At 44.6% G+C, this 26,681-nt stretch overlaps 1 protein-coding gene across 2 annotated transcripts in view; it reads left to right on the forward strand.

The window, feature by feature from the left end:
* Positions 1-1,470: 1,470 nt before the first annotated feature.
* adcy8 (adenylate cyclase 8 (brain)) overlaps positions 1,471-26,681 on the forward strand; it is a 91,749-nt gene continuing 66,538 nt past the window's right edge. Inside the window, exon 1 of one of the 2 annotated variants that reach the window (XM_074650011.1) lies at positions 1,471-3,691. In XM_074650011.1, the coding sequence (XP_074506112.1) occupies positions 2,765-3,691 (927 nt within the window). In that variant the 5' untranslated portion in view covers positions 1,471-2,764. The remainder of the gene's footprint in view (positions 3,692-26,681) is intronic. The other variant, XM_074650012.1, reaches the window with a different exon arrangement.

Genomic DNA, 26,681 nt, shown 5'->3' on the forward strand with positions numbered 1-26,681 from the left:
CCAAATTAAAGATTACCAACATTACCAATCAGAAGTAGAGCAGCAGCTGAAAACAGATCTCAGACAGATACTTGATACCGTGGATCCAGAACGAAGACGCATAACGTGATCAGACTGAACGTGAGGGGAATCGTAGAGGCGACTGCATACAGAGTCGACTGAAGGGAGGTTCTCTAAACTAGAGAGAGTTGTGCCATGAAATGAACAGTAGTTGTTTTTTTTAAATAATTTAATGAATTTAAACGTGTTTTCTGAGGTACTTTTTTTTTTTTTCATTTTACGAAAGAGGCCAAAGTATAAAACTGTTAAAAATCAAACTGAAATCAAATTATTTTTTTTCTTTAGAAATCAATTTATTTTTATTTGGTTTGTTACATAGATGATTTAAATCACTAATAGTTGCTGTAAAAGGAAAAGTTTGGTTGTCACATGTCAACATGTTGCCTGCTAGCTGGAAGCTACAGCTAATGCAACCCGGTCTCACGGGAAGACGTTAAAATACCACGACATTACACGAACATGAGTACGCCACACAAACGTCCACAGTAAGGTTTAGGCAAGGAAACCCCTTAGTGAGGGTAAAGGAAGACTTCAAGGTAGGGCTTAAAATAGGGACAGAAACTAAGTAAAATATGTACAGAAACAACGTAACCCAACTACCAAAAACACGTCACAAATATCAATAAAAAAATGTGACAAAAACAAACGTCACGGTCAACATCGGTCTGGAACACGGGTCTCCTGGTTAAAAGGAGTAGTTATTCGTGTGGTTGTTTTGTTTCTCTTTGTTCATGTTTTTTGTCTCTCTTCGTCATTGTTTTGTTTTTCTTTGAGGTTGTTTTGTGTCTCTTTGTAAATGGTAAATGGACTTGCATTTATACAGCGCTTTTCTAGTCTTCCGTCCACTCAAAGCTCTTTACACTACATGTCAGTATTCACCCGTTCACACACACATTCATACACTGATGGCAGAGGCTACTAAGGGGCCAACTTTGCCCATCAGGATCTAATCTAAATACTCATTCACACACCGATGGCTCTGCCTTCGGGAGCAATTTGGGGTTAAGTGTTTTGCTCCAGGTCACATCGACATGTGACCTGGAGCAGCCGGGGATCGAATCACCGACCTTCCGATTGGTCGACAACCTGCTCTACCCTCTGTGGTTGTTTTGTTTCTCTTTAGTTGTTTTGTGTGTCTTTGTGGGTCGGTACTGAGTAGGCCCACCGTCCAGTAATCCATCCATACCTACAGTATAGACCTACAGTACAGGTTCACTGAACAGAATTGAGAGGGCGAGACGAAAGACAAAGAATCTGAAGAAATGAAGACAGAGAGAGAGAAAGAGAGAGAGATGGAGAGAGAGAAAGGGGGAGAGAGAGATGGATGGAAGGGAGGTGGAGAGAGAGAGAGAGAGAGAGAGGGAGAGAGAGAGAGAGATGGAGAGAGAGATGGAAGAAGAGGTGGAGAGAGAGAGAGAGGGAGAACGAAATGGTAGAAATGGGGATAAAGGAGAAGAGCGTGGGATGAGAAAGATGGTTGAGACAAGGAGAGAGGGGGAGCACACACACACACACACACACACACACGCACACACACGCACACACACACACACACACGCACACACAGAGAGGTGACTGTGACGTCAGACCGGAGCCCAGCTGACTGGCTCGCTCCTCCGTTTGCTCTCTGACCAGCAGCCTCGCGCTGTCTGCACATCCTCCTCTCTCCTCCACGCGGCTGCTGCTCCTGCTGCTGCACGCGCTTTAAAACACACCGAGGAGAGAAGAGAGGAAGAAGAAGGAGAGGAACCGGGAGAGGACTTATAGCGGAGAGGAGAGACGGCTCACCGGAGGAGGAGGAGGAGGAAGAGGAGGATCTCTGTTTCTCATCCTGCAGCCTCAGACACCTCAGACACCTCAACCTCATCCAGGTGTTGCATTGAAGCGCGAGCCCCTCGTGTGGATGTAGAGGCTCGAGGAGGACGCTTGATCTTGTCCTTTGATTTCTTCCTCCAGCTCGAGACCACGTCGTCTCCATCACCGGATTGCTGCTGACCTCACCGGATCTGTCTTGTTGTTTTTCTTTATGTGGCATTGTTCGTGAACGTTACAGGAATTAACGTGATTGTATTGCTCTACGGTGGTGCGCGTAAAGATGCGAATATAAGCGCATCCAGGTGTGCCAAACGACGCGCGAGGCATATTATTTTTTTTGGAGGTGGTGTTGGTGGTGTTGGGGGGGTTTAATTTAAACATTCCTGACACCACGTGCACCCCACCAAAAAAAAAACCTCCGCCTTGTTTTTCTCCCCGGTTCTCCGGTTCTCCGGTTCTCCGCGGCACCCTGATGGTGCGGAACGGTCGCGGGCGCACGGCGGTTCGAGCTGCCTCTTCGCTTGGACACGCAGCATCAGCACCATCACCACGGAGACGCATGATGGGTGCATGATGATGATGAAGATGATGGTGATGATGGTTCTCGGTTAATCCTGGAGATGCTTCTTCTTCTTTTTCCACTGGAGTCGGATTTATGTTGCTGTTTCTTCCTTCAGTGGAACCGTTCGCGTGACGATGATGACCTCCATCTCCATCTCCATCTCCATGCGCGCATCCTCTCGATGCGCACGAGAGGTCTTCTTCTTCTTCTCCCCAAAACCACTGAGATAACTCAGAAGAACCGGGGAGGGAGGGGGGGGCAGTAAACCGACACACACACTAACGGAGAGGAGAGGAGGAGAACAACAAGAGGCTGTTCAGGTGCGTGATGGAGCTGTCCGAGGTGCGGTGCTCCAGCGCGAGCGAGGAGCTGTACACCATCAACAAGACCTCGAGCAGCAGCAACAACAGCAACAGCAGCGGCGGGAGCGGCGGGAGCGGCAGCGGCAACGCGCGGCCCAAACGGCTGCTGTGGCAGAACGCGGTGCGGCACATCACCGAGCAGCGCTTCATCCACGAACAGAGCGGTGGATGCGGCGCGGTGAAGGACGAGTCAAGCGGCGGAGACGACGCGCGGAAGCATTCAGCGGGCCGCGCGTCGGTGTCGCTGGGAGAGCGGCACAACAACGGCGGCACCAAGGTGTTCCCGGCGGAGCGCGCGGCCAGCAGCGACCTGGGCTTCCTGCAGATCGACTGCGCGCCGAGCAACTCGGACTTCTTCCTGAACTGGGGCTACACGTACCGCGGCGTCATCTTCCCGACGCTGCGCAACGCCTTCAAGTCGCGCGACCTGGAGCACCTCTACCAGCGCTACTTCCTGGGCCAGAGGCGCAAGTCAGTGGTGGTGATGAACATCCTGGACGTGGTGACGAAGCTCACCTTGCTGGTGCTCCACCTCACCTTGGCCTCGCACCCGATGGACCCCATCAAAGGCACGCTGCTGGGCTTCTTCACGGGCATCGAGGTGGTGATCTGTGCCTTAGTGGTGGTGCGGAAGGACACCACGTCGCACAGCTACCTGCAGTACAGCGGCGTGGTCACCTGGGTTGCCATGGCGACGCAGATCCTGGCGGCCGGGCTGGGCTACGGGCTGCTGGGTGATGGAGTCGGATACGTGCTCTTCACGCTGTTCGCCACCTACAGCATGCTGCCGCTGCCGCTCACCTGGAGCATCATGGCGGGGCTGCTCACCTCCGGTCTGCACATCGTAGTCCAGATGCTCATCTCCCAGAATGCACCGCTCTCTACCAACCAGGTAAGACGTGGTTCCACCTGTCAGAGTCTTCTCCATTCACCCTTCATCCATCCTCCTCCTCCATTCACTCACTGCCCTTTCTACCCTTCATCTCCTCCACCCATCCTCCTCTTCTCCTCCATCCATCCTCCTCCTCCTCCTCTTTCATCTCCTCCATCCATCATCTTCCTCCTCCTCTTCTTCTTTCATCTCATCCACCCACCCATCCTCCTCCTCCTCTTCTTCTTTCATCTCCTCCACCCATCCATCCTCCTCCTCCATTCACACACCGCCCATTCTCCCCTTCATCTCCTCCATCCATCCTCCTCCTTCTCCTCACCTTTCTTCCTCCCTGCATCATTCCCTAATCCACCTCTCCTCTCCTCTTTATCTAACCCCTCACCTTCCTCTCCCCTCTCCTCTTCTGCTTTATTGACCTCCTCATCTTTCACCTTTTAACCCTCCTCTTTTCCATCTTCCCCCTCTTCAGTGTCCCCTTTGTCTCCTCTCCTTGACTCCCTAATTTCTCTCCTCCTTTCCTCTCTCTACCCATCCTCTTCCTCCTTCTCCATTCACCACTCCATGCATCCTTCCCTAATCCTCCTCTCCTCTCCTCTTTATCTCACCCCTCACCTTCCTCTCCTCTCCCCTTTTCTCTTCTGCTTTATTGGACTCCTCCTCTTTCACCTCCTAATCCTCCTCATCTTCTCCTTTGTTCCTCCTTCAAAACGTCTCCACCTAATCCTCTTTCTTCTCCTCCTCTCGTCCAGTTTCTCCACCTTCCTCCCATCTTCTTGTCTCTTCCACCCTGCTCTTTCTCTATCTCCGTTTCTTCCTCACTTCCTCCACCTCCTCTCCTCCTTTTTCTATTTCTCCATCTTCTTCCTCTCTCCTCCTCCTCTCTCCTATAACTTGTGAACTTGTTGATGAGTGTGTGCAGAGTGTCTGTCTGATGAGATGTTGATGTTTACTGAGACGCTCCGCTGTGAGAGAACACCGGCTGCTTTTCATTCAGCTTTTTTTTGCTTGATTCTGAAGATAAAAACTAAAACTGAGCGTCAGTTTATTTGCAGCAGTTTTCCCCGTCGGTGAAACTACACGTGGCTTGTGTTATTGTGTGTCATTGTGTGTCATTGTGTGTGTGTGCAGGTGTTCAGTTGTTGGTTCACCTGTTCTGTTTGTTGCTCCCTGATTTGGTGTTTGTATTTAGTGAAATGTTTCAGTTGTATTAATGGAATGAATCAGACTGTTTCTGGTCTGACTGTTGAGGTTTCAGCACCAGGAGCTGTCCAACACACACACACACACACACACACACACACACACACACTGCAGCTCTGAACAGGTCCAGCCCCCCCTACTGGTGAATATTATATCTTAAACCAGCTCTCACATAAGCTGCAGTGCATCTGTTGAAGTGTGCTCTTGAAACTGTGGTGAACAGTTGAAAGCGTGCTCGCTGTCTGACTGGAACAGGTTTGGTTTGGGTGTTTTTGGTTTTCTACAGAATGAAGTGAATCTTTCCTTGATCATAGTTGATGTTGTTGGGTTTATTATTAGATGGTTGAATGGCAATTCAGTTAAATGAGTTGGGTCGGGTCTCAGAGGGTTAAAGAACAGTTTCCAGTAGTATTTATAGGATCAGTGAGTGAAGGGAAGTCCTGCTGTTTAAAATGAGATGATGATGATTCACACTTTGAAGTCTCATGTGACAGTTTGTCGGTCCTTGACGTCAGCAGCACATTTGCACACATTTTTCCATCTCTTTGCAGATTTGTGATATTAAGACAATTTGCTTTTTTAAATTTTTTTTATTTCATATTTAAAGGGACTGTTTGTAAGAATCAGAAATGTCTTGTTAACAGCGACACCTGTGGCCGTTAAGTCAACGAAAGTCAGCGTCCTGTTGCTGGCGCTTGTGCTCGCTCTACATAGACATGAAGGAGCATCGCTCAACACAGTGAGGAGACACACGTCAGCTAAAAGCACAATATCACTCTATATTTCAGCTGCTTGGCAGTAATGTTAGCTGACCAGACGAAGGTCTCTCCATGAATCAATGCTGATCCTAGTGTTGGCTTTTCCTGCCTCAGCCTCCCGACCGCGGCCGGAGGGAACAGGGGAGACGCCGGAGTTTTGGTCGGAGACGATAACGTTTCTCTCTGCGGAGCCCCGTCACTTCACAAGACACGGGGAACCTCTGTTGGTCTGGAGGAGCTGCAGCATTTATTTCTGCACAAACGTCCACTGAACATTCACTAGATATTCTCAGAGCTAAACTGTCACGTGCACGCATGCACGTCTAGAGGTGGAGCGAAAGAGCGAGAACGAGCGCGGTGTGTGAGTGACGGCAGACAGAGGAGCAGAGGAGCAGAGGAGCAGAGACTCCGGTCCTGGAGACCAAAGCTACGGTCTCTCCCGCGTCCTCCGACCGCGGCCAACACTGTTTAACAGCTTCACTAGATACAACCAAGAGGTTTTGGTGCTTCACTGGAGTTTGTGTTGGAGTCTGAGTCTGAACAGCGTCGCCACACACGAGCGCGCATGAGACACCGACCCGCAATGATTTATACGTGTAAGAAGTTACAAACAGTCCCTTTAAATTAATGTTTTGGTCAGAAGAAGAAAAAGAAGACGAATATTCCTCGGCAACAGTTTTGATTAACTGTTTAAGTCATTTCTCATGCTTTTCTCTCTTTTATATTATTGTAAATTGAATATCTTCAGGTTTTGTAGGTTGGAAAAAACAAGACCTGAAGAAGACAAACCCACAGATTAGTCAGATTTAGTTACAGTGGATGTTATTTATTTAGACTGATTGTTCTTGTGCTCAGTCTTGTATTCACAGATGATTGCAGACGTACACGTTGTATTTTTTGAGTGACGTTATAAACAAATGTCAGTGTGTCTTATTATACAAACCAGGGACACAGTGAAGTTTTGAGTCATGTTGCTGCAGCTCAGAGTCATGCATGAAACTCCCAAAATACTCCAGAAACCTCACGTACTGCAGCTTAAACACGGTGAGATGAGACTGAGCATGCTCGGTGCGCGTCATCCTGGATGAACAGAGCCTCGTCCTTCTACTGGTGTCACGCCGAATCCCATCATGCTTCACTCCTGAGTCTCGGCTGACGCCTCCGCGTGGCCGTGTAATAGATGACTGTAGATGTGATGCAGCTGACTGTACGCCGCGCTGTGCGTGTCTCTTGTTGTGTAGCTGTGGGGGGATTTCCCAGCTCGTGTGGTTCAGCTGGCGTCGCTCCGCTCAGCCCGCAGCCGCCGAGCCTCTCAGAGGAAAGGTCGGAGGTCGAGGCTGCTGTTAGCTCGGTACGAGAGTCTGACACTTTGCTATGCAGTGAGTGACTGCGGTGTTTTTAGGATGCAGATCAATAAATCTCTCTGGTGTCTGAACGGTGATTCAGCTTGTTTTCAGTCCTTAAAAGCTTTTCCATTCGCTGCTAAAAACACACTCGCCGTCCGGCTGATTGTTGTCCGGTTTGTTTGTTGAAGTGATATCCACCATGACTGGATTCAACACCACCAGTATACAGAAATACTACAGTAATACTTAAATAAAGTGAATACTAGGACTGTCACAAACAGTCTGTAGTTAATCACACATTTTGTATCTGTTCTAAATGAACCTTAAAGGGAGATTAGTCAAGTATTTAATCCTCTTATCAACATGGGAGTGGACAAATATGCTGCTTTATGCAAACATATGCATATATTTATTATTGTAAATCAATTAACAACACAAAACAATGACAGATATTGTCCAGAAACCCTCACAGGTACTGCATTTAGCATAAAACAATATGCTCCAATCATAACATGGCAAACTGCAGCCCAACAGGCAACAACAGCTGTCAGTGTGTCAGTGTGCTGACTTGACTATGACTTGCCCCAAACTGCATGTGATGATCATAAAGTGGGCATGTCTGTAAAGGGGAGACTCGTGGGTACCCATAGAACCCATTTACATTCACTGATCTGGAGGTCAGAGGTCAAGGGACCCCTTTGAAAATAGCCCGTGACAGTTTTTCCTCGCCAAAATTTAGCGCAAGTTAGGAGCGTTATTTAACCTCCTTCATGACAAGCTAGTATGACATGGTTGGTACCGATGGATTCATCAGGTTTACTAGTTTCCTATGATAACAGTATCTTCACTCTTGCTTTAAAACTGAGCCGCTACAACCTAAAAATTGCATTAATGCGTTAAAGAACACATTATTATCACGGATGCGTTTACATTGCCACTTATAAAGACACCGTCGTGTTGCGTTCGCTGCCTGTGTCTGCATTAGTTTAGGATTATATCCGTCCCTTTAACAGTGCCACAAAATGTCTACATATTTAGGTCAGCTGGGCTAAATCTGACAAAAATAATCTCATATCCAACCATCCGTTATGAGGTGACTGAAGTTAATTCTTAGGTCTTCTCCATTAGTGCCGAGACAACTACTGCTGAAGACCGTTAGATGCAGTTGAAAACTACTATTCCTGCGGTAGAGAGTGAGTGTTACAATCATGGGCTGCAAAGTGAATGTTTCTACATGTTTAGGTTACTTATGGCTGTTGGTTCAACTGAATTTCAATGACAATATTTCATTTAGAGCCTCAACAATCAGTCAATTAATCAATTAGTCTAGTTAGTTTGAAAATAAATCAATTGTTTTGAGTCATTTTTGGAGAAAAAGTCATATTTGAAGGTGTGTTTTATAGTATCAGATGAATGTCTTTGGGTTTTTGGAGTCAAAGTACTGTTTAAATGTGTCAAATTAGCCAAATTTAGCTCAGTTTTAAACCAAATACCTTCCAAATCCATGATGAACATTAAGAAACTATGATCATTAAACAGCTGAACAACAAAGAATTGATTTTTTTTCTACATATTATCCTGTCAAAAGACACATTATTTATTTAAATGTCTGTGTAACAACGCCACCAACATGTAGGTTTAGTGATGAGTCTATTAATTAGCTTCCACCGGCGCTGTGATATGTCTCAGCTTGTGTCATTATTATTGTGAGTATTAACTCGATGGAAACTCTGTTGGCAGGAGGGATTATTATAGCGTGGCGTGCTGGTATTAGTCGACCTGAAAATGCTGTGAGATCAGCGCCTTACACATTCGTCTGAATAGGGCTACGATGACATGCGAGCTGTGTGTTGCGGGTCGGGTGCGTGCGGCTGGATGGATGCGGCGGCGGAGGGAGGATTAGGACGGCTCATACTGCACTCCTGGGGTTAGGAAGACAGGGCTCGCTGTGCAATTCAACATCCTGGACTCAAGCGGTGCTAATCTGCTCTTATTAATTGTGTTTGCATCAGGATGTGGAGAACACGTTATGTACATATTAACTACAGAGAGGAGAGACGAGGAGGGAGGACATTGACCACGGCTCTGAATTATCAATAAGCTAGAATCTATGGCCCCGACCACGGCTCTGAAATATCAGTGAGTAAGAATCTATGGCCCCGACCACGGCTCTGAAATATCAGTGAGTAAGAATCTATGGCCCCGACCACGGCTCTGAAATATCAGTAAGCTAGAATCTATGGCCCCGACCACGGCTCTGAAATATCAGTAAGCTAGAATCTATGGCCCTGACCACGGCTTTGAAATATCAGTAAGTTAGAATCTATGGCCCCGACCACGGCTCTGAAATATCAGTAAGTTAGAATCTATGGCCCTGACCACGGCTTTGAAATATCAGTAAGTTAGAATCTATGGCCCCGACCACGGCTCTGAAATATCAGTAAGTTAGAATCTATGGCCCCGACCACGGCTCTGAAATATCAGTAAGCTAGAATCTATGGCCCCGACCACGGCTTTGAAATATCAGTAAGTTAGAATCTATGGCCCCGACCACGGCTTTGAAATATCAGTAAGTTAGAATCTATGGCCCCGACCACGGCTCTGAAATATCAGTAAACTAGAATCTATGGCCCCGACCACGGCTTTGAAATATCAGTAAGTTAGAATCTATGGCCCCGACCACGGCTCTAGCGGTGAATTGATAAATCCATGACGCTGTTTGTGGTGCTGAAGTAGCAGAATTTAAAGAAGTGTAATTTCCCTAAAGACGGTTATTTTCCCGGTTAATTACCGTTAACCGCCGTCCACCTCTCCCTCCGCCTCTGAGCCTGAATCTTCCTGTCAGACTCAGAATAGCCTCCATCGATCCGTCTCCGTCTCTTTAGAGCCTCTCTGAGACCCTCCTGGCACCACATCCTTTTGTCTCCGGCCCATCGAGTGCTTCAGTATCAGCCTTCACACCAGTGCTGTCACGTCTCGTCTTCTCTCAACAATGAGCTCATATTGACCCGCTTTGTCCTCCTGAAAAACAGATCCTGGTCCTCCAGTCGCTGCCGTATTGACAGCTGCCTTTGTTGCAGGAGTCATTTAGCCTTTTTTTTACTTGCTGTTAAACGAACGGAGGCGTCAGTAAATAACAGATTAGCTGCTTCTGGGCCGTGGATGATAATGTGTGTGTTTTGGTGCAGCTAAGAGCATTATAAAACTGTCAATAGCTCTGTATCTTCTTCTCCTCTGTTCACACACTTGTGTTCACACACAATTATTCCTTCTTCAAGCTCGCCGCTGTTCCCTCTTTCAAGGTCAAACTCGGCTTACCTGGAGCGCCGGCTGCACCGAGGAGATAGAGGAGGGAGCGTGGATTTCATAAGCGTGCATTTTCATTCCCTTGCCCTTAAGAGTGCCCTTAAAAAAAATCTTTAGTGAGTTTCAACATTAAAGAGGCGGTGCTGTTTTACACCGCTGCCAGACAATCGCAATCAAAGACGTCTGTTTTCTTCTGTGTGCTTTCATTTACATCTGAGGTTTCCTGTGTGGGGATGTCACGAGAACCAATACTTCGGTACCAAGTCGATGCCAAAATAAAATAAAAACGTGACGTACTCTTTTTCTACAGTGCTGAAAGTACCGTACGATGCCTGTAATGGTCGATGGTAGGGATGTGACGGTGAGGAACATTTCCCACCGGTGTTACCGATTACACAACAAAAGATGACGGTCAACATGTGCAGAGTGCTGACTCTGATCTTTACCGTCGGGGTTCTACCTGGCGCCGCTGCTCCGCGCGCACCGGCTGTGAGAGCTCGCGGTGATTATCTCATCAACGTTATGGTTCCCTTATAGCGTGGGATTAAACGTGAAATATTGCCAACAAATCCTCCGCCATCTCTCGGCCTGTCAACTCTCTCTTGTCCTGTGTGTGAAATACGACGAGGCTTTTATTCTGAAATATGTGCCGGACAGTGTTGTAGAACATGCAGTGACTTGCAGAGCTCCATGCAGGAATATAGTACGGGGTTTTAATTGTTGATTATTACTATTATTTACAAATTACAACACGTTTCTTAACCTTTCTCCGTCTAAAATAAATATAAAGGACATTTATAATGAAATGAAATGGCCATTATGAAAGACAAACTCTATGTAGAAAGAAAGGGCTGACAGCAGCAGAAATGCGGCTGAAACGCAGCTGGTGTGAACACCCGACACGTCAATCACGCAGCCACCACGCGATGCAACTCCACACTCTCTTGATGTGCCTGGTCTGTCCACAGCGTTACATATTGTTGAGGCGTTCCCTGCAGCCTGTGGTCTCTAGTTAGTACTTGTCTGTCCCTTAAACCCTGAATAAGAAGTCAATGAAAGGCAGCAGGTTGATACTGACACAGTTTCTGTCACGTGAGGTCGTCGTGACCTTTAACGAGTGCTGTCTATCTGCAGCTTTCCTCTTCCTGTGAGCTGCCACGCGTCCGTAGACTGACTCAGCTTGATGACGCGGAGGCGAATCAGTGACTCCATCCATCCTTTATCTCCTCTCCTCTCCTTCCTCCTCACTCACCTCACCTCTCTTTCACCCTCCTCCTCCTCCTCCTCCTCCTCCTCCTCCTCCTCCTCCTCTCTCTAGCCGGTGTCATGCGGTTGATCTCGGACAATCTTGCCGTTACCAGACACTGCACTCAGCCGCTCTTAATATTTAATGAAGGATCAGGGCCATCAGCAGCAGCAGCCGTTTTGAGCTTTTAACGGCAGAGTTTTTCCAGTGACAAATCTGCGCCATGACCTCCGAGGCATTTTCCCAAAAAATTGCGGCAGGACGTTAAAAAGCTTTTTACCGTCCTTCGTTCTTATTCTTCTTCTGTCATGAATGAGCCCCCAAAAATCAGGATAGGAAATTAACACTTTAGAAATCAGCAGGCATTATTAAAACTTAACATACAAACATGTCTTCTTTTTTTCTACTGCTTGAATCTCAAATATTATGAAAGCTTCCAATTAGTCTCGTCACTAAATATTTATTTTATACCTTGAATATTTTGCACAAGTACCGTAACTTTTCAAATAGTGTCTGAACCAGGCTTATTTTAGAGACAGACATTTATTAATAATTTACCCTGTTATCATATTTTAGTAAGACATTGCTGCAGCACTTACAGCATCTCTTTCACATTAGATACATGATCCATTTAAACACCTGGAAGGGATTTAAAAACAGACAAGATGAATTGAATAATTACAAAAGATTACTGTCGGATTAATCGATAATAAAAATAATCGTTAGTTGATTCCCTACATGACAAACTCACCACCGCTGCTGTTCTGAGTTTCTCTTTTTTACAGCGATGTTTATTCACTAATTAACTCCATTTGTTTCTTCTTTTCTTTGTGTGTTGTTCAATATCAAAGAAAGGGAGGAATTATTCCCTTTTATGTAATATATTTGTAGCTTAACGCTGCACAAAACAAAACAAGATATAATGGTGTTAACCTGTGAGTAAAATCTGTTGAAAAGAGGAACTTGGAGCAGCAGTGTGTAATTAAAGGGACTGCATGTAAGTTTTTACACCTATAAACGTGTTTTAATCCTTTTTATATGTGTGAACAGGTTGTAACTTAACCTAAAAAAAATTAGACCTTCCGCAACTTTCTGGGTTTTCTAAGCCATTTTATAGGTATTTTTTAATTTACATTTCTTTTATATTTATTAATGTTTTTTTTTTTGTATATTTATTCATCTATTTATCTATTTTTTATATTTATTTATTTATTTATTAATCTATTTATTTATTTTTTATATGTATTTATTTATCTATTTATATATTGTATTGTACATAAGTAAGTACATATACTACATATGGATATATACATAAGTACCTGTGAGCTTTTCTGGACAATATCTGTCCTTGTTTTGTGTTGTTAATTGATTTCCAATAATAAATATACACATGCATTTGCATAAAGCAGCATATTTGTCCACTCCCATGTTGATAAGAGTATTAAATACTTGACAAATCTCATTTTGAACAGATAAAAAAATGTGTGCGATTAAATATTTTAATCGAATGACAGCCCTAATTTAAATATTTTAAATAAAAATGCACTTTTATTAATGTTTATTCACATAACTTACTACTCCTGCTGGCGATCGGCGATCTTGAGTAGCTGCGATTGGACGATATGAGAAAAGAAACGATCGCTCCAACCCTAGAATCCATTTAATCCATCCAAGTAGAGGAAATATGGAAGAAAGTCTGGACCGTCTCTCAGTTTTATGTCGGCCCCTCAGATATTAAAGGAGAAAGAATAAAATGGATTAAACAGTAAGACACAGTGTGGCCGTTTTCAGCCACTCAGGTCCGTTTAACAGCAGACAGAATGAGGAGCTTGATTTAGTATCCGGCTCAACGCCATCACAAACTTCACACTGAGGGGATTTTTTGGCCTCGACCGCCCGTTTGTCACCTTGTTTATTCCTCCGGCCTCGTCCTCGCTGAGACCAAATGAACCAGTCTGTCTGGGAGAGTTACAGACCCCTGAGTCCTGGCTCTGAAGCCATAAAAAGCAGGCGTGGTGGCTCATTTCCTCCCGTCTCTACTCTCCGCTGTGGGCTCTTAAACCTGTTTTTGTGGACTTCTAGAGCCAGAGGAGTGTCCTGACCTGATAAATGGCACCTTGTGTAGTTTTACAGTGCAGTCGGTCCCTGAAAACGCCTTCAGGGAATATGAAAGCTTTTCCACCTTCTTCTTTCCGTCACTGAACTTTATTTCTTTGCTGTTTTTATGCTGCCGGTCCCTCTTTGTTTTTATCAATATTCTTCTTCTTCATCTTCTTCCTAGGAAATCTGCCTTCCCATGCATGAAAATGAACACAATTTTGCACATACAGTAGGTCCAGTCTAGGGATGCTACTTTTGAAAAATTCTTAACCAATAACTGGCCCTCGTTAACCGATTATTAACGGACAGACCGTGTGTGTGTTGGCGGTGAGTGTGAGGTTGTTGGTGGCGTTCTAGCTGTGAACGTAGGTGTAGCAGTGTGTGTACACTTTATTTGTCGGTGAATAAATGCTACGAAACTACAACTCCTCCGCTCCGCTCCGCTCAAGAGAGTCAGAGAGACCGGAGCCAACCTCCTGTATCCTGCAACTCCGGCTCAGCCTCTTAAGGTGGGCTGTTAAGGTTAATTTTTCCTGAGCCGACTTTGAACGTCTCATAATAATAACTCAATGGCACCCCCTTAACGTTCTCCGGTATTTATCCAGTTAGGACTGTGCTGCCCACCGGCTGCTAACAGCTAACGTTACTAACTCTCCTCCTGCTGATTTCAACACAGATTTGTTGTTCATAGTGTCGCTTTATCAGGTTTAGTAGCGCAACGCTGTTGAGCGCTTTTTTTTCTCTTAGTAGTAGTATGCAAATCCCTGGTGATAGCCTCAGTCATAGAGTGATGTCATAGAGTGATGTCATAGTGTGAAGAGGTAGTTTCCTCCGGGCAGTAAGCTCAACATCGTGACATGTTGTTGGTGTCTGAGGTTGTGAGTTTGTGACCCGATCTAGGCAGAATGAACATGCTAATGCCTTAAAGGTTAAATGATGATGGACCGTACTGTATTTCCTCATCTGTCTTCCTTTTTTCATCTTCCTCCTCCTCCTCCTCTTCATCTTCCTCCTCAAAACGCCCGGCCCCGACCGACAGCTGCTGTACAGCTATAATTTTATTCACGAAGTTTCCTGAAATGTAAAGTGTCAGTTTCGATCCAGCATGTTCAGCAGCGGCGACCGACCTCCAAAGATACCTGCAAGTCATTCACTTTTTCCTGCCAAGCGCTGACTCAACACGCCCCTCAACCCTCCTCTTCCTCTTCCTCTTCCTCTTCCCCTTCCTCTTCCTCTGTTATCATCCAGGCAGCCAGACGTTCATCTCACTGGAACATCTGACAGAACATCATTGCTGGTTATTGTTGTGTTGCTGCTGCTGGTGAATATATAAGGAGGCTAAACGCTCTGATGGGAACTCTCGCTGCACAAATTCAACAAACTCATTGAGTTCTTTCTTTTTTTCTTTTCCGGAGACCCCGGCTGTGTCACGAGAGCAGAGCGTCGGTGAAATATGCTTCGTCAGCGTTTCGTCGCCTCGTGACGCATTTCTGCTGCACAATCAAAAGCTTCTGATGGAGGATGTGGCTTGGATCCCATCCAGGTACTTTAGGTGTATGAAGAGATGCTTCAGGAGTCTGTGTAGAGAGCTGAGTCACGTCCAGAGTAAACAAGACTTTAAATCATGAGAACAAAGACGGAGGAAACGGTTCGCCAAGTGCTCACAGACTGATTCACAGAGAGCTGCGGGACATAAAGAGGATTTGGTTAAAGATAAACCAAAAACAGTTACAAAGATATAGATATAGCATATATAGAACTGAAGCAATTAGTAGTAGTAACTATTTAAAAAATGCCTTAATTGCTACTTTTCTTTATCGTATATGATCATATACAGAATAGGGATGGGAAAAACAATAGATTTTTGCTTCTTTTGAGTCTATGTGGAGGTAGAAGGAAGTTACAGCTTCTATTGTTGTATTCTGAGTTACGTGACGTCATATCCATTCCGTATCCGTCAACCGAAACAAACCCCCTCTGCTGCTGTATTGATTAAGTGTAGCTGAGGCCCTAGGCGAGGTCAGGAGGTTAAAACACACAGCAGCAGCTTTGTCATCTTAATGGACAGCAAGGTGAGAAAAGGTCTGATCCAGACACCTCTCCTCTCCAGCAAAGTCTCCTGAGGTCAAACACACAACTAACAGAATAATGAGGAGAAAAAACGGTTGACTGACGGTGACACACGTTTGGGATCATGACTGCAGGGAGACATGTTTCATCACTGCAGAGAGACCCGTCCATCTTCATTGAGTCAGGAGACTCACTCCCATTGTGGGGTTATATGTGATAGTCACACATTTATAGACATTCCTGAGCTGCTTCTAGTCTTCCAGGAGCAGTTTCCTATGCGAAGGACATACATACATCTTTGCTTTATGTAAGGGATAATGTAGGGCGAGCCGGTCATTGTTGTGAAAGAATCCCCGACAGGGCGATGCTGCAGGTCTCCCTAATCACCCTGAAGGGGTTTATTTCACAACAATGACACGCTAGCTGTACATTATTTTTGACATAAAAATGGTCCTCCAGAGTCCGACATCAGAACTGCGCCCATGGCAACGGTCTGTTATACATAGCAACAGTCTGTTATACATAGCAACGGTCTGTTATACATAACAACGGTCTGTTATACATAGCAACGGTCTGTTATACATAGCAACGGTCTGTTATACATAGCAACGGTCTGACTTGACGACTTGACAGATTAAAGAGAAAACTTGCAACTTGACTTGAACTTTAATGCAAGCCCCCAGGAAGAGCGCCAGTGTCAACAAGCTAGTCTGACATGGTTGGTACCGATGGATTCATCAGGTTTTCTAGTTTCATATGATACCAGTATCTTCACTCTAGTTTTAAAACTGCAACCTAAAAATCACAAGTTAATGGTATATCTTTATGCACCTTTTGTCCAGGTTTTGTGATACCCGTCTCGAATTTAGTTTGTGGATCTCACAGTTTTTTCAGTATTTTGGGTTGCAAAATTCCCATATCAATGACTACATACTGTACTGTGGTATTATTTATTCAAAAATAAATACTTCAGGGATCTAAGGGACGTCGAGGAGAGCAGCTTTCTGAAAACATGACGGGTATAAAAAGTTATTTCCTGCAGAGTAAAGGAGGATCAGACTCTCCTCTCGTGTCCGCTGAGCAACACTTTCCCAAAAACAACATGATGTTTAGTTGAACTCTCAACTCTTGAGAGCATCAGTCTCAGCTTCCTGTGTCCCCCCCCCCCCTCCCCCACAGATTAAAGCTTTAAGGTTTGATATGCAACATTTGTCCTGTTTGAGTCGGAGAACACATTGAGTGAGGGTTTTTAGGCTTAAAGTGAGGGGGTGATTTTCAGCTTATTCTTCACATTGAGGGTGATTTCAGACGGGATTACCTCCCCAGCTGTAATCTATTCATAGCATAGCGGGCGCCAGCCAGCGGCGCTCACCGCTCTCCTCCGGGGTCAGCTTTTAATGAGATTACTGTTATCTGTTTGAAATGTTGAAAAACAGCAGGTACTCAGGAAGAGGAACGAACAGCGTCCGTATTCAACCCTCGTGGGGAAAACGCCTTCTAGTTACAACTTGTCAAGCGTTTCTATAATCAACTTTTTTTTAATGTTTTTAATGTGTGATCACAAACACCATTCTTCAAAGGGGTCCCTTGACCTCTGACCTCCAGATGTGAATGTAAATGGGTTCTCTGGGTACCCACGAGTCTCCCCTTTACAGACATGCCCACTTTATGATAATCACATGCAGTTTGGGGCAAGTCATAGTCAAGTCAGCACACTGACACACTGACAGCTGTTGTTGCCTGTTGGGCTGCAGTTTGACATGTTATGATTGGAGCATGTTGTTTTAGGCTGGTAATTTGGGATTTTAATATTCATGCCTAAAAAATGAACTGTGGAAGTGTGCTGGTTCGAGACATCCTTATCAGGACTTCAGTTGTCTGTGGCTCTGGACTGTTTCTCATGTTGCTGTTTTGTTTTTCATGTTGTCAGGAATACTTTGGTTACTAGAGACAGTTAAACGCTAGAGGGCTAAAATGCGATGGCAAAAGGTAAAGCCGACCTTCGTTTCAGATGTGTCTGAGTTCTTTTGGAGTGTTCACATATGTGCAAAAAATGCTGACTAATCGCTCTGAAAGTGTGAAAACAAGCTCAGTGATTTTCTTGCCTGAACTGTGGATGTTTGCGTGGCGTTCAAATGACACGAGAAAATCAGAATACAAATGACGCGGAAAGGCTAAAATGCGTACTCGTGACATGCGGAATTTCCGCGTGATGTCGTGGTATATATACGCCTTCCTGTGAGACCGGGTCGAGCCAGCTGGTCTCTAACTGAGTCTGTCTGCTGTCTGCTGTTTGCTGATGATAGCAGGTCGAGCAGGTCGAGCACAGCGGCGTTATCAGAGCCTGTTTGATGGAAACACTGAACTAGAAAAAACTAAACATTGAGCTAAAGGAGGCTGAAGAAAGAGCCGGTGAGAATTCACTTCATGTTGTCCCCTCCTGCTCGGTAAGACTGGTGCCGTCTACATTCGTCTCCGTCCTCTATGTTTTTGTATTCCAGTGCTGTCTCAGGACTAACTGGACCGTGCAGCTCACGTCTCTCCAGGCTCGTAGCGGCTCGTCGTCTGAGCTGAGTGAGCTGAGCGTCTCCTGGGAGGACCGGTCGCTCTTCGGCGGCTACAGTATCACAGACTCCTTCTCCTCTCCCTCAGGCTGTTGATGCTTAAAGCTGCTACCTGCCCTCGGGGATCTGTCGCCCAGTCTGTGTTGGGGGGGGGAATCCTCCGCAAACAGGCTGCCCACACTGCAAAAAATGGCTCACAACAAACCTAAGTAACTTCCTTTTAAAGTTCAGATTTTTCTGGAAATCAGAGTGAATCATTAATTTATTTATTTTAAGTGCAAGTCAGGTCAAATTAAAGACAAAATGATTTTTTGCCTTTTTTTTTTAACTTTAACCATCATCCTACCAAACTATTTAACCTACAAGGACTACCGACAGGGTAAACTACTGTAAGGAACAACCATCATCAAAAGAATGTTCACTTATTTCTTCTCAAAACTATACTGATATTGACCCATGGAAAACATTTTATCCATATATTCTATTTTAAATATTTTAACTGCATAGGCTGCAATTGGGAGCTTTTGACTGGGGTCCACTAATATGGAGGACGCAACCTGCCAAAATAAATAAATAAATGACTCGATAAATAAATAAATATGTCATTAAATGTAGCAAAAATAATATTAAAAATAAAATAAATACATAAATAACCCAATAAATAAATATGTCATTAAATATAGCAGAATAATATTAAAAATAAAATAAATAACTAAATGACTCGATAAATAAATAAATATTTCATCAAATATAGCAAAACTAATATTAAAAATAAAATAAATAAATGACTAGATAAGTAAATAAATTTGTCATTAAATATAGCAAAAAATAATATAAAAAATATAACAAATGAATAAATGACTCGATAAATAAATGAATAAATAAATATGCCATTAAATATAGCTAAAATAATATTAAAAATAAAATAAATAAATATGTTATTAAATATAGCAAAATTATTTATTAACATATTTAATTTTATTAAATTTTAAATTTATTTATTTATTTAAATTTTTGGGGGATTTGGATTGGAGATTTCCCAGATCTCAAGAGAAGAGAGGAGCTCACGCGTAGTATATATTGTTGTCTTGCCGAGGCCAGGGAGGATTCCATTAGCGATATCAGTAAATCAGCCTTAGAAAAATATTGATAAACTCTTAATACCGTGAGAGGGAACACAGGAAGACGTGCTTCACATATCAGTCAGCACTCAGTCAGAAATCTGGGCATTCAGGCAGCAATCCATCAGAGTTGTTTACGGCCACACAGAGAGCTGATGGAGCTGATGGAGCTGATGGAGCTGATGGAGCTCACCACAACGCTGCTCTCTTAGCTTCCCGCTCTAAGACGTTACAGCCATAAAGTGACATTAAAGAGACGAGCACGCTGCTGAGCTGCAGGCTGAGCTGTGGGCAAATGTCATGATCACATGCTCAGGAGAAGCTGCGCCAGAGGCCACAGATTGGGGGGGGGGGGGGGTCTGTCAGGGGTCAGAGGTCGCTGTTATAAAACCATCGATGTGGTCTAGAGCCACCTACATGTGACTCCTCCTCTTCAGGCCTCTGCATTCAGGAAACCATCGATGACCCTTAGAAATGTTTTTTTTAGGGCTGTCAATCGGACTAACGCAGTCGATCTTTTCTGGAGGTTGTAGTGGGCTCAGTTTTAAAGCTAGAGTGAAGACACTGGTATCATATGAATCTAGAAAACGTGATGAATCCATCGGTACCAACCATGTCATACTAGCTTGTCGGCAAGAAAGCTAATTACCGCTACGAAATTACGCTAAATTTTGGAAAAGGAAAAACTGGCATGTCCATTTTCAAAGGGGTCCTTGGGTTCTATGGGTACCCACGAGTCTCCCCGTTTTACAGCCGCTCCTTTGACCACGAAGTATATCTGATCACTATCCGATCAGGCAGGTTGCACTGAAGTGTTCAGTGTGGACTCAGCTGAGTTCTGATCTGGTGCATCCGATCCCAGAAGTCGTAGCGAAAAGACGAAGTGTAACCGCCATGTTTTGACGCATGGATGTTGAGGCGTGCCCTGTTCAGAGGCTGTCGGAGGCTTCGTCCTGCTGATCCATAAGCCTCAGACAGCATCCAGCTCTCTTATTAACATTCAAACAGCGCACACTAAAAATACATATACAGCCCAGCCGGATGATGTGCAGAGCTAATCCAGCGCTCCCTTCGTCACGGCGTTTGCTTCTGATCACACATTCAGAACATATTGGTGAATGTCTCAGCTTTCATCATCGCCGTGTGTTTGAAACGAGCCGCTGTAACACACACACACACACACACACACACACACACACACATCCTGCAGACGTTCACTTGTCATCTTCAGTCGTTAGTCCAATTTACACGTTCAGCTTGAGAAAAACAGCCGAGCTGTGATGCTGGAGGAGGAGGTGCCAAAGAAGAGCTGTTTACAGACTGTCTTGGAAAACAGTGTTTCTGATTTGACTGTCAGATTCAGCTTGTTATACCAATAATGTCTTTATACTGTATATCATTTATATACCAACCATGTCATTCTCGCTTGTAGTGAAGGAGGTTAAATAACACTCCAAACTTACGCTAAATTTTGGTGAGGAAAAACTGTCATGGTCATTTTCAAAGGGGTCCCTTGACCTCTGACCTCCAGATCAGTGTATGTAAATGGGTTCTATGAGTACCCATGAGTCTCCCCTTTACAGACATGCCCACTTTATGATAATCACATGCAGTTGCAGCTGTTGTTGCCTGTTGGGCTGCAGTTTGCCATGTTATGATTTGAGCATATTGTTCTATGCTAAATGCAGTACCTGTGAGGGTTTCTGGATCAATATCTGTCATTGTTTTGTGTTGTTAATTGATTTACAATAATAAATATATACATACATTTGCATAAAGCAGCATATTTGTCCACTCCCATGTTGATAAGAGGATTAAATACTTGACAAATCTCCCTTTAAGGTTCATTTTGAACAGATAAAAAATGTGCGATTAATCACGATTAAATATTTGAATCGATTGACAGCTCTAGTTATTTCACATTTAAAATACATCAGAACAGCAGATAGTACTCTTGGGATGTAGAGGTGGTACAGGTGGACTCCTGGCCTCAGGTGGTGCACCGTTCTGCCCTGAGGTGGCTGAGGTAGAGAGAGAGCACAGCAACCCCCCACTCCAAACATGCTCCTGAGTAAATGTGGGAAATGTGCTCGTCTGTGATCGGAACACCTTTTACCTTTATTATGTTGCTTGTCCTGATAGTTCTGGTATATTCGGTAGCACATATCTAACTGTAGGAAGTAGCTTGTTTGGAAGTCACACATGTGCACATCTGGTTTTGTCGTACAGATGTCGGTTATGTGTCTCGACTTCTCTCCCCAGACACCGGAGGATCTGCATTCCCTCCCTTTGCTTTCACTCGTCCTCACCGCGAACGATGACGAAGAAGAAAACTGAGACGACTCCAAAAACCGTCTGTGACAATCGCCTCTGCTGAGTGACATCAGATATTGTCATGGTAACGAGTCACATATAGGTCATATGCCATGGGATTCATATTTTGGAGCATATTTGGATCTAGAATGGATTTGAAAAATAGAAAAAAAAGTCAACCTTCTGATGTTCAAACAGAAGAGAAGAAAACATCAGATCTGTGTCACTGGGAGGAAAAAAATATCCTGAAGTGGGACACGTTGAGCTGCAGTGGGAACGGAGCCGTTCACGTCAGCGGGAGAGTCGGAGCACAGCGTGGAAGTTCTTGTGTCTCTCTTTGACAACATGTTGACTGAATCAGGATCAGTGCTTTGGCGTTAACTCTTCTTTTGCCAGCGTGCCAAAGTTAATGTTGTCAAATTTAAGATTCTTTCGAAATATTTTTGTCCGACTCATTTATATAAGCTATATAACATTTATATATAGCTGAGTCGCTCCAGCTCCTCTCTGACACAGTCCAACACTGGGACCGCCATAGCCAACGCCGTTTAACGCTGTGGTTCCAACATTTTAATTATTGTCATTGTGTATGCTCTGACTTTTCCTAAATACCTATTCTGCACATGCTTGTATCATCATATTGATAGAATAACATTTAGGAAACTAAATAGATGGTGTGTGTGTCATGACAAAAGTCCCCTTTAGTCGCCAGGAGTAGCGCCGATTAACGTCGGTCCTCTCCTCTGGCAGTCAAATAGACATTTGCATAATGGTCGTATAGCGTATTGAGCGTATTGTCTCAGTCTTCACAATTCTGCTTCAGCTTCCATATTTGTTGGCATTTAGCCTTTCAAAAACAACATTTTTGTTTTTCGGTACTTTTGCTTCGCCATGGACTACTACTGCAAATAGTCTTTCTAAAAATAGATATATGATATATTAAATTATTACACGGCTGTGTTGAATACTCCATTCTGATTGGTCAATCACGGCATTCTGTGGTCTGTATGTCTTGTATTGCTTTGTATAACAGACCGTTGCTTTGTATAACAGACCGTTGCTATGCATAACAGATCGTTGCTTTGTATAACAGACCGTTGCTATGTATAACAGACCGTTGTTATGCATAACAGTTCGTTGCTATGTATAACAGACCGTTGCTATGCATAACAGACCGTTGCTATGCATAACAGACCGTTGCTTTGTATAACAGACCGTTGCTTTGTATAACAGACCGTTGCTGTGCATAACAGACCGTTGCTATGCACAACAGACTGTTGCTATGCAAAACAGACCGTTGCTATGCATAACAGACCGTTGCTATGCATAACAGACCGTTGCTTTGTATAACAGACCGTTGCTATGTATACAAGACCGTTGCTATGGGCGCAGCTCAGATGTCGGATTCTGGAGGACCGTTTTTGTGTCAAAATATTGATTTCTTCAGTAAGTAGTCGTGTAATAAGCGGGATGATGTAAATCTAGCGGGTCATTGTTGTGAAAGAATCCCCGACAGGGCGATGCTGGACCCCGACGCGAAGCATATATAGCACATTTTACGCTGCTAAGAGTATACCGTATTTATATAGGTTGTAACTGTTAGATAAGATGTGTATGGTGTGTGGGGGCTGCGTATCGACTGATGTCGTTGCTGCGCTAAAGAGATGGAGACTGATGAGGCGTTAATGGCCCATCTAATGGACGCTCTTTGGCCTGGGATTTGGAGAAAACAGTAGCCTTGAAGAGCCTGGCGGTGTTTCTATTGAACAGACAAAGGATCCTAATTGACTTTCCATTCAGTCAGTCAGTCGCTGTGTCAGGAACCCTTGGCGTCACCTTTGAACGCACTGGCTACCCCGTGGTGTCACTTAGGTTTAGGCAACAAAACTACTTGGTTAGGTTGATCATGGTTTGGGCTAAAATACGTAACGCAGATTATGTATGTAGGCAAATGAAAAACTGAACATTTTGGTAATCCAGTCTGAATATTTACTGACTTATAAAGATATATTTTAGTGTAGTGTTTATAATATCTGTGGAGTGTCAGTCTGGTTCTCTTTGAACAGCCTCTCTTCGTGAGTACCATTAATAAAACACTGAAATGTAAATGTGGCAGCAGCTCTTTGGAGGGTTTTACACCTGAGAGATGATGCTCTAATACGCCGTGTGGATCTTATTAATTGAAACTGTTGTGGCTCTTCGTCTTGTGTGCTGCTCAGTCATTCACTCACTCACAGTTCTGTGTTAGGACGGGTTTTTAACTGAGCACGAGGAGGTGGTTCTGATTCTCATCGCATTTTGTTTAGGTCATTTATCATGACTGATTGGTCCTGATGGACTCACTCAATCCTGCTAATTACTGAAACTCAGTGCTGCGTAAAGCGTGTTAGGTGTGTCATCTGACTCATTCTTCATGTGACAGATTCTGGTCCTGGTTTATGGTATATAAGAAGTACGTATTCACCGTTACATCACCCATTGGTTTTGTTGACTGCTGGTTTGAAGCCTCCAGTCCGTCATTTTGGCTGCCCCCGTCTTGATTTTTTATTTTTGACTAACTCCAATATAAACCCACCCGCAGCGTTATTAGATGGTCGGAGCAAGTGACGTAGTATTAATAGCGTGAGAGTCTGTTCAGGGAGGGTGAGAAGGGAGGTGGACGGGTCAAACAAACACAAGACGTTCAACCAGGAGACCGCTGTTCGTGTCCCGTGTGGAACAAAAGTAACATTGACTTATTATGTCACGTCAGTCGTGACTCGTCGGTATTGTTAACTCCATGAGTCATGTGAGTCGGTAGCATCGTCAGTGCCGTGAGGGATCACGTGAGTCGCTAGTCACGTGAGTCACGTGAGTCGTTAGTCACAAGAGTCATTAGTATTGTCAACCCCATGAGTCATGTTAGTGTCTAGTCACATTAACTTATTATGTCACGTCAGTCGTGACTCATCGGTATTGTTAACTCCATGAGTCATGTCAGTCGTTAATATCGTCAGCCCCATAAGTTACGTGAGTCGTTAGTATCGTCAGTCACGTGAGTCGTTAGTCACGAGAGTCATTAGTATTGTCAACCCCATGAGTCACGTTAGTGTCTAGTCACGTGAGTCTTTAGTATCGTCAACCTCATAAGTCACGTGAGTCACTAGTATCGTCAGTCCTATGAGTCACGTGAGTCGGTAGTATTGTCAACCCTAACTAAGTGGTCGTGTTGCCTGAACCTAACTTCCTGTGAAAACGGAAGTTTATTTTGAAATGACACTGTGCATGTTTCAAGCGTATACTGACACGCCGTCCCTGATCCGGGGCACTGACCAAGCGGCGGTATTTGACGAGTTGGGTACAACCGAACACTGAATAACACATTTTTAGGCGACTGAAAACACACATTGAAAGGGTTAAAGTTGTGAGACGAAAACACGGACAACGCCGTGGTAGCGACCTGCCAATCCCCAGGTAGCCCCGCCCTAAAGCATCCCCTGCTTTATGGTCTATCTGACTCTAAATGGGACCATAATTTACTAAATGAACATCATGCTGTATTGAAGAAGACTTGAAACTAGTGATTGAGACCATAAACTCATGTTTACAATGTTTACTGAGGTAATAAATCAAGAGAGAAGTAGGCTCATTTTCTCATCGACTTCTATACAACCAGACTTCTTTTAGCAACCAGAGGAGTCGCCCCCTGCTGGCTGGTAGAAAGAATGCACTTCTCAGAGCCGCAGGTTGCCGCCTGCATTGACTACAGTTGTTGTTCTCACTGGTGGAATAAACGCTGACAGTGCGTCCGCTGAGAGAACACACAGAGCTTTAGTTTGTTTTTCTACAACGTCTGTCTGCAAACATCAGAGTGATATTCCACTCGGCGCGACATGAATTATTAATGGCGGCTGTCCGTGTCGTCTTAAATTAAAAAATATGATATCTCCTGACGGCCCGTGTTGACTGTGGGACGTCTTCATGTAGTCGTCGGCCGACAAGCGAGTGTGTGAAGCCGAGTTAATCGTCCGCTGTCCTCTCCTCTACCTCGGAGCCACAGAATAAATCCCTTCATTTGGCAGAGGAGTGTTTTTCTGCAGAGACCGGCGCTGGCAGCGGAGGAGGTTTAGCTCTGCTGCTCATCACCAGCTGCCCCTCTAACGTGTTTTCATACAGCTGTCATCCCATCACAAACACCGGGAGCAGGTTTAAACCGAGGCGGCCCGACAGCTTTTTAAGACGTCGCTTCTTCTATATGTAATTCTGTAAAGTCTCCTCCGTGGCTGTAACACGAGTCGGCTCATTGTGCGGGGAGGTAACTGAGAGCTCTGAAATATTGATGCTGGGTGGGTGTGTCTGATCCGTTGAAGGGTGATTTATGCATTGTTAAATCTGGACTTGTAGCGTGTTTATTTTTTCCGTGTCACGCCGTACGCCACTACTCACCCCCTCGAATCAAATTGAAAACATTATGATAATTATTACTATTATTAACCTTGCCTCATTATTTTCCATGTAGCTGTTTGTAAGCCTCCTCCTGACCCGCCGCTCTTTAATGAGGCCTTGTTAAAAACATCCACATCACTGGCATTTTCCTTTTAATGAGTGCACCGGCGGTCTCCATGCTGATGCCCTTTATGGCGAGCTGGCGCTGCTCTTTTTTTTCCAAAACAACATGGACGCCGCCACAGCTACTGTAGCTGCTGCAGCTTATGGGGGGGGGGTGGGGTTAATTTAGGTCTCCGTGGGAGGAGCAGAGGGAGGCCTTCAGGGGGCGACTTAGAAATTGAATCAGCGCTGATGGCGTCCTGGGAGAGATTCACAATAACACACAGTAACACGCCGTAATGCACCGGGAGGCTCCTCAGCTCGGTGAGATACAGTGAAGAGCCTCCGGGGAGAAGGCTGTGAGTGTGTGTGTGTGTGTGTGTGTGTGTGTGTGTGTGTGTGTGTAGCTTGAAGGGAAAAATACTCCTACACATGTGAA

The sequence above is a fragment of the Sebastes fasciatus genome, chromosome 11 (genome assembly GCF_043250625.1).
Source record: "Sebastes fasciatus isolate fSebFas1 chromosome 11, fSebFas1.pri, whole genome shotgun sequence".
Classification (NCBI taxonomy): domain Eukaryota; kingdom Metazoa; phylum Chordata; class Actinopteri; order Perciformes; family Sebastidae; genus Sebastes; species Sebastes fasciatus.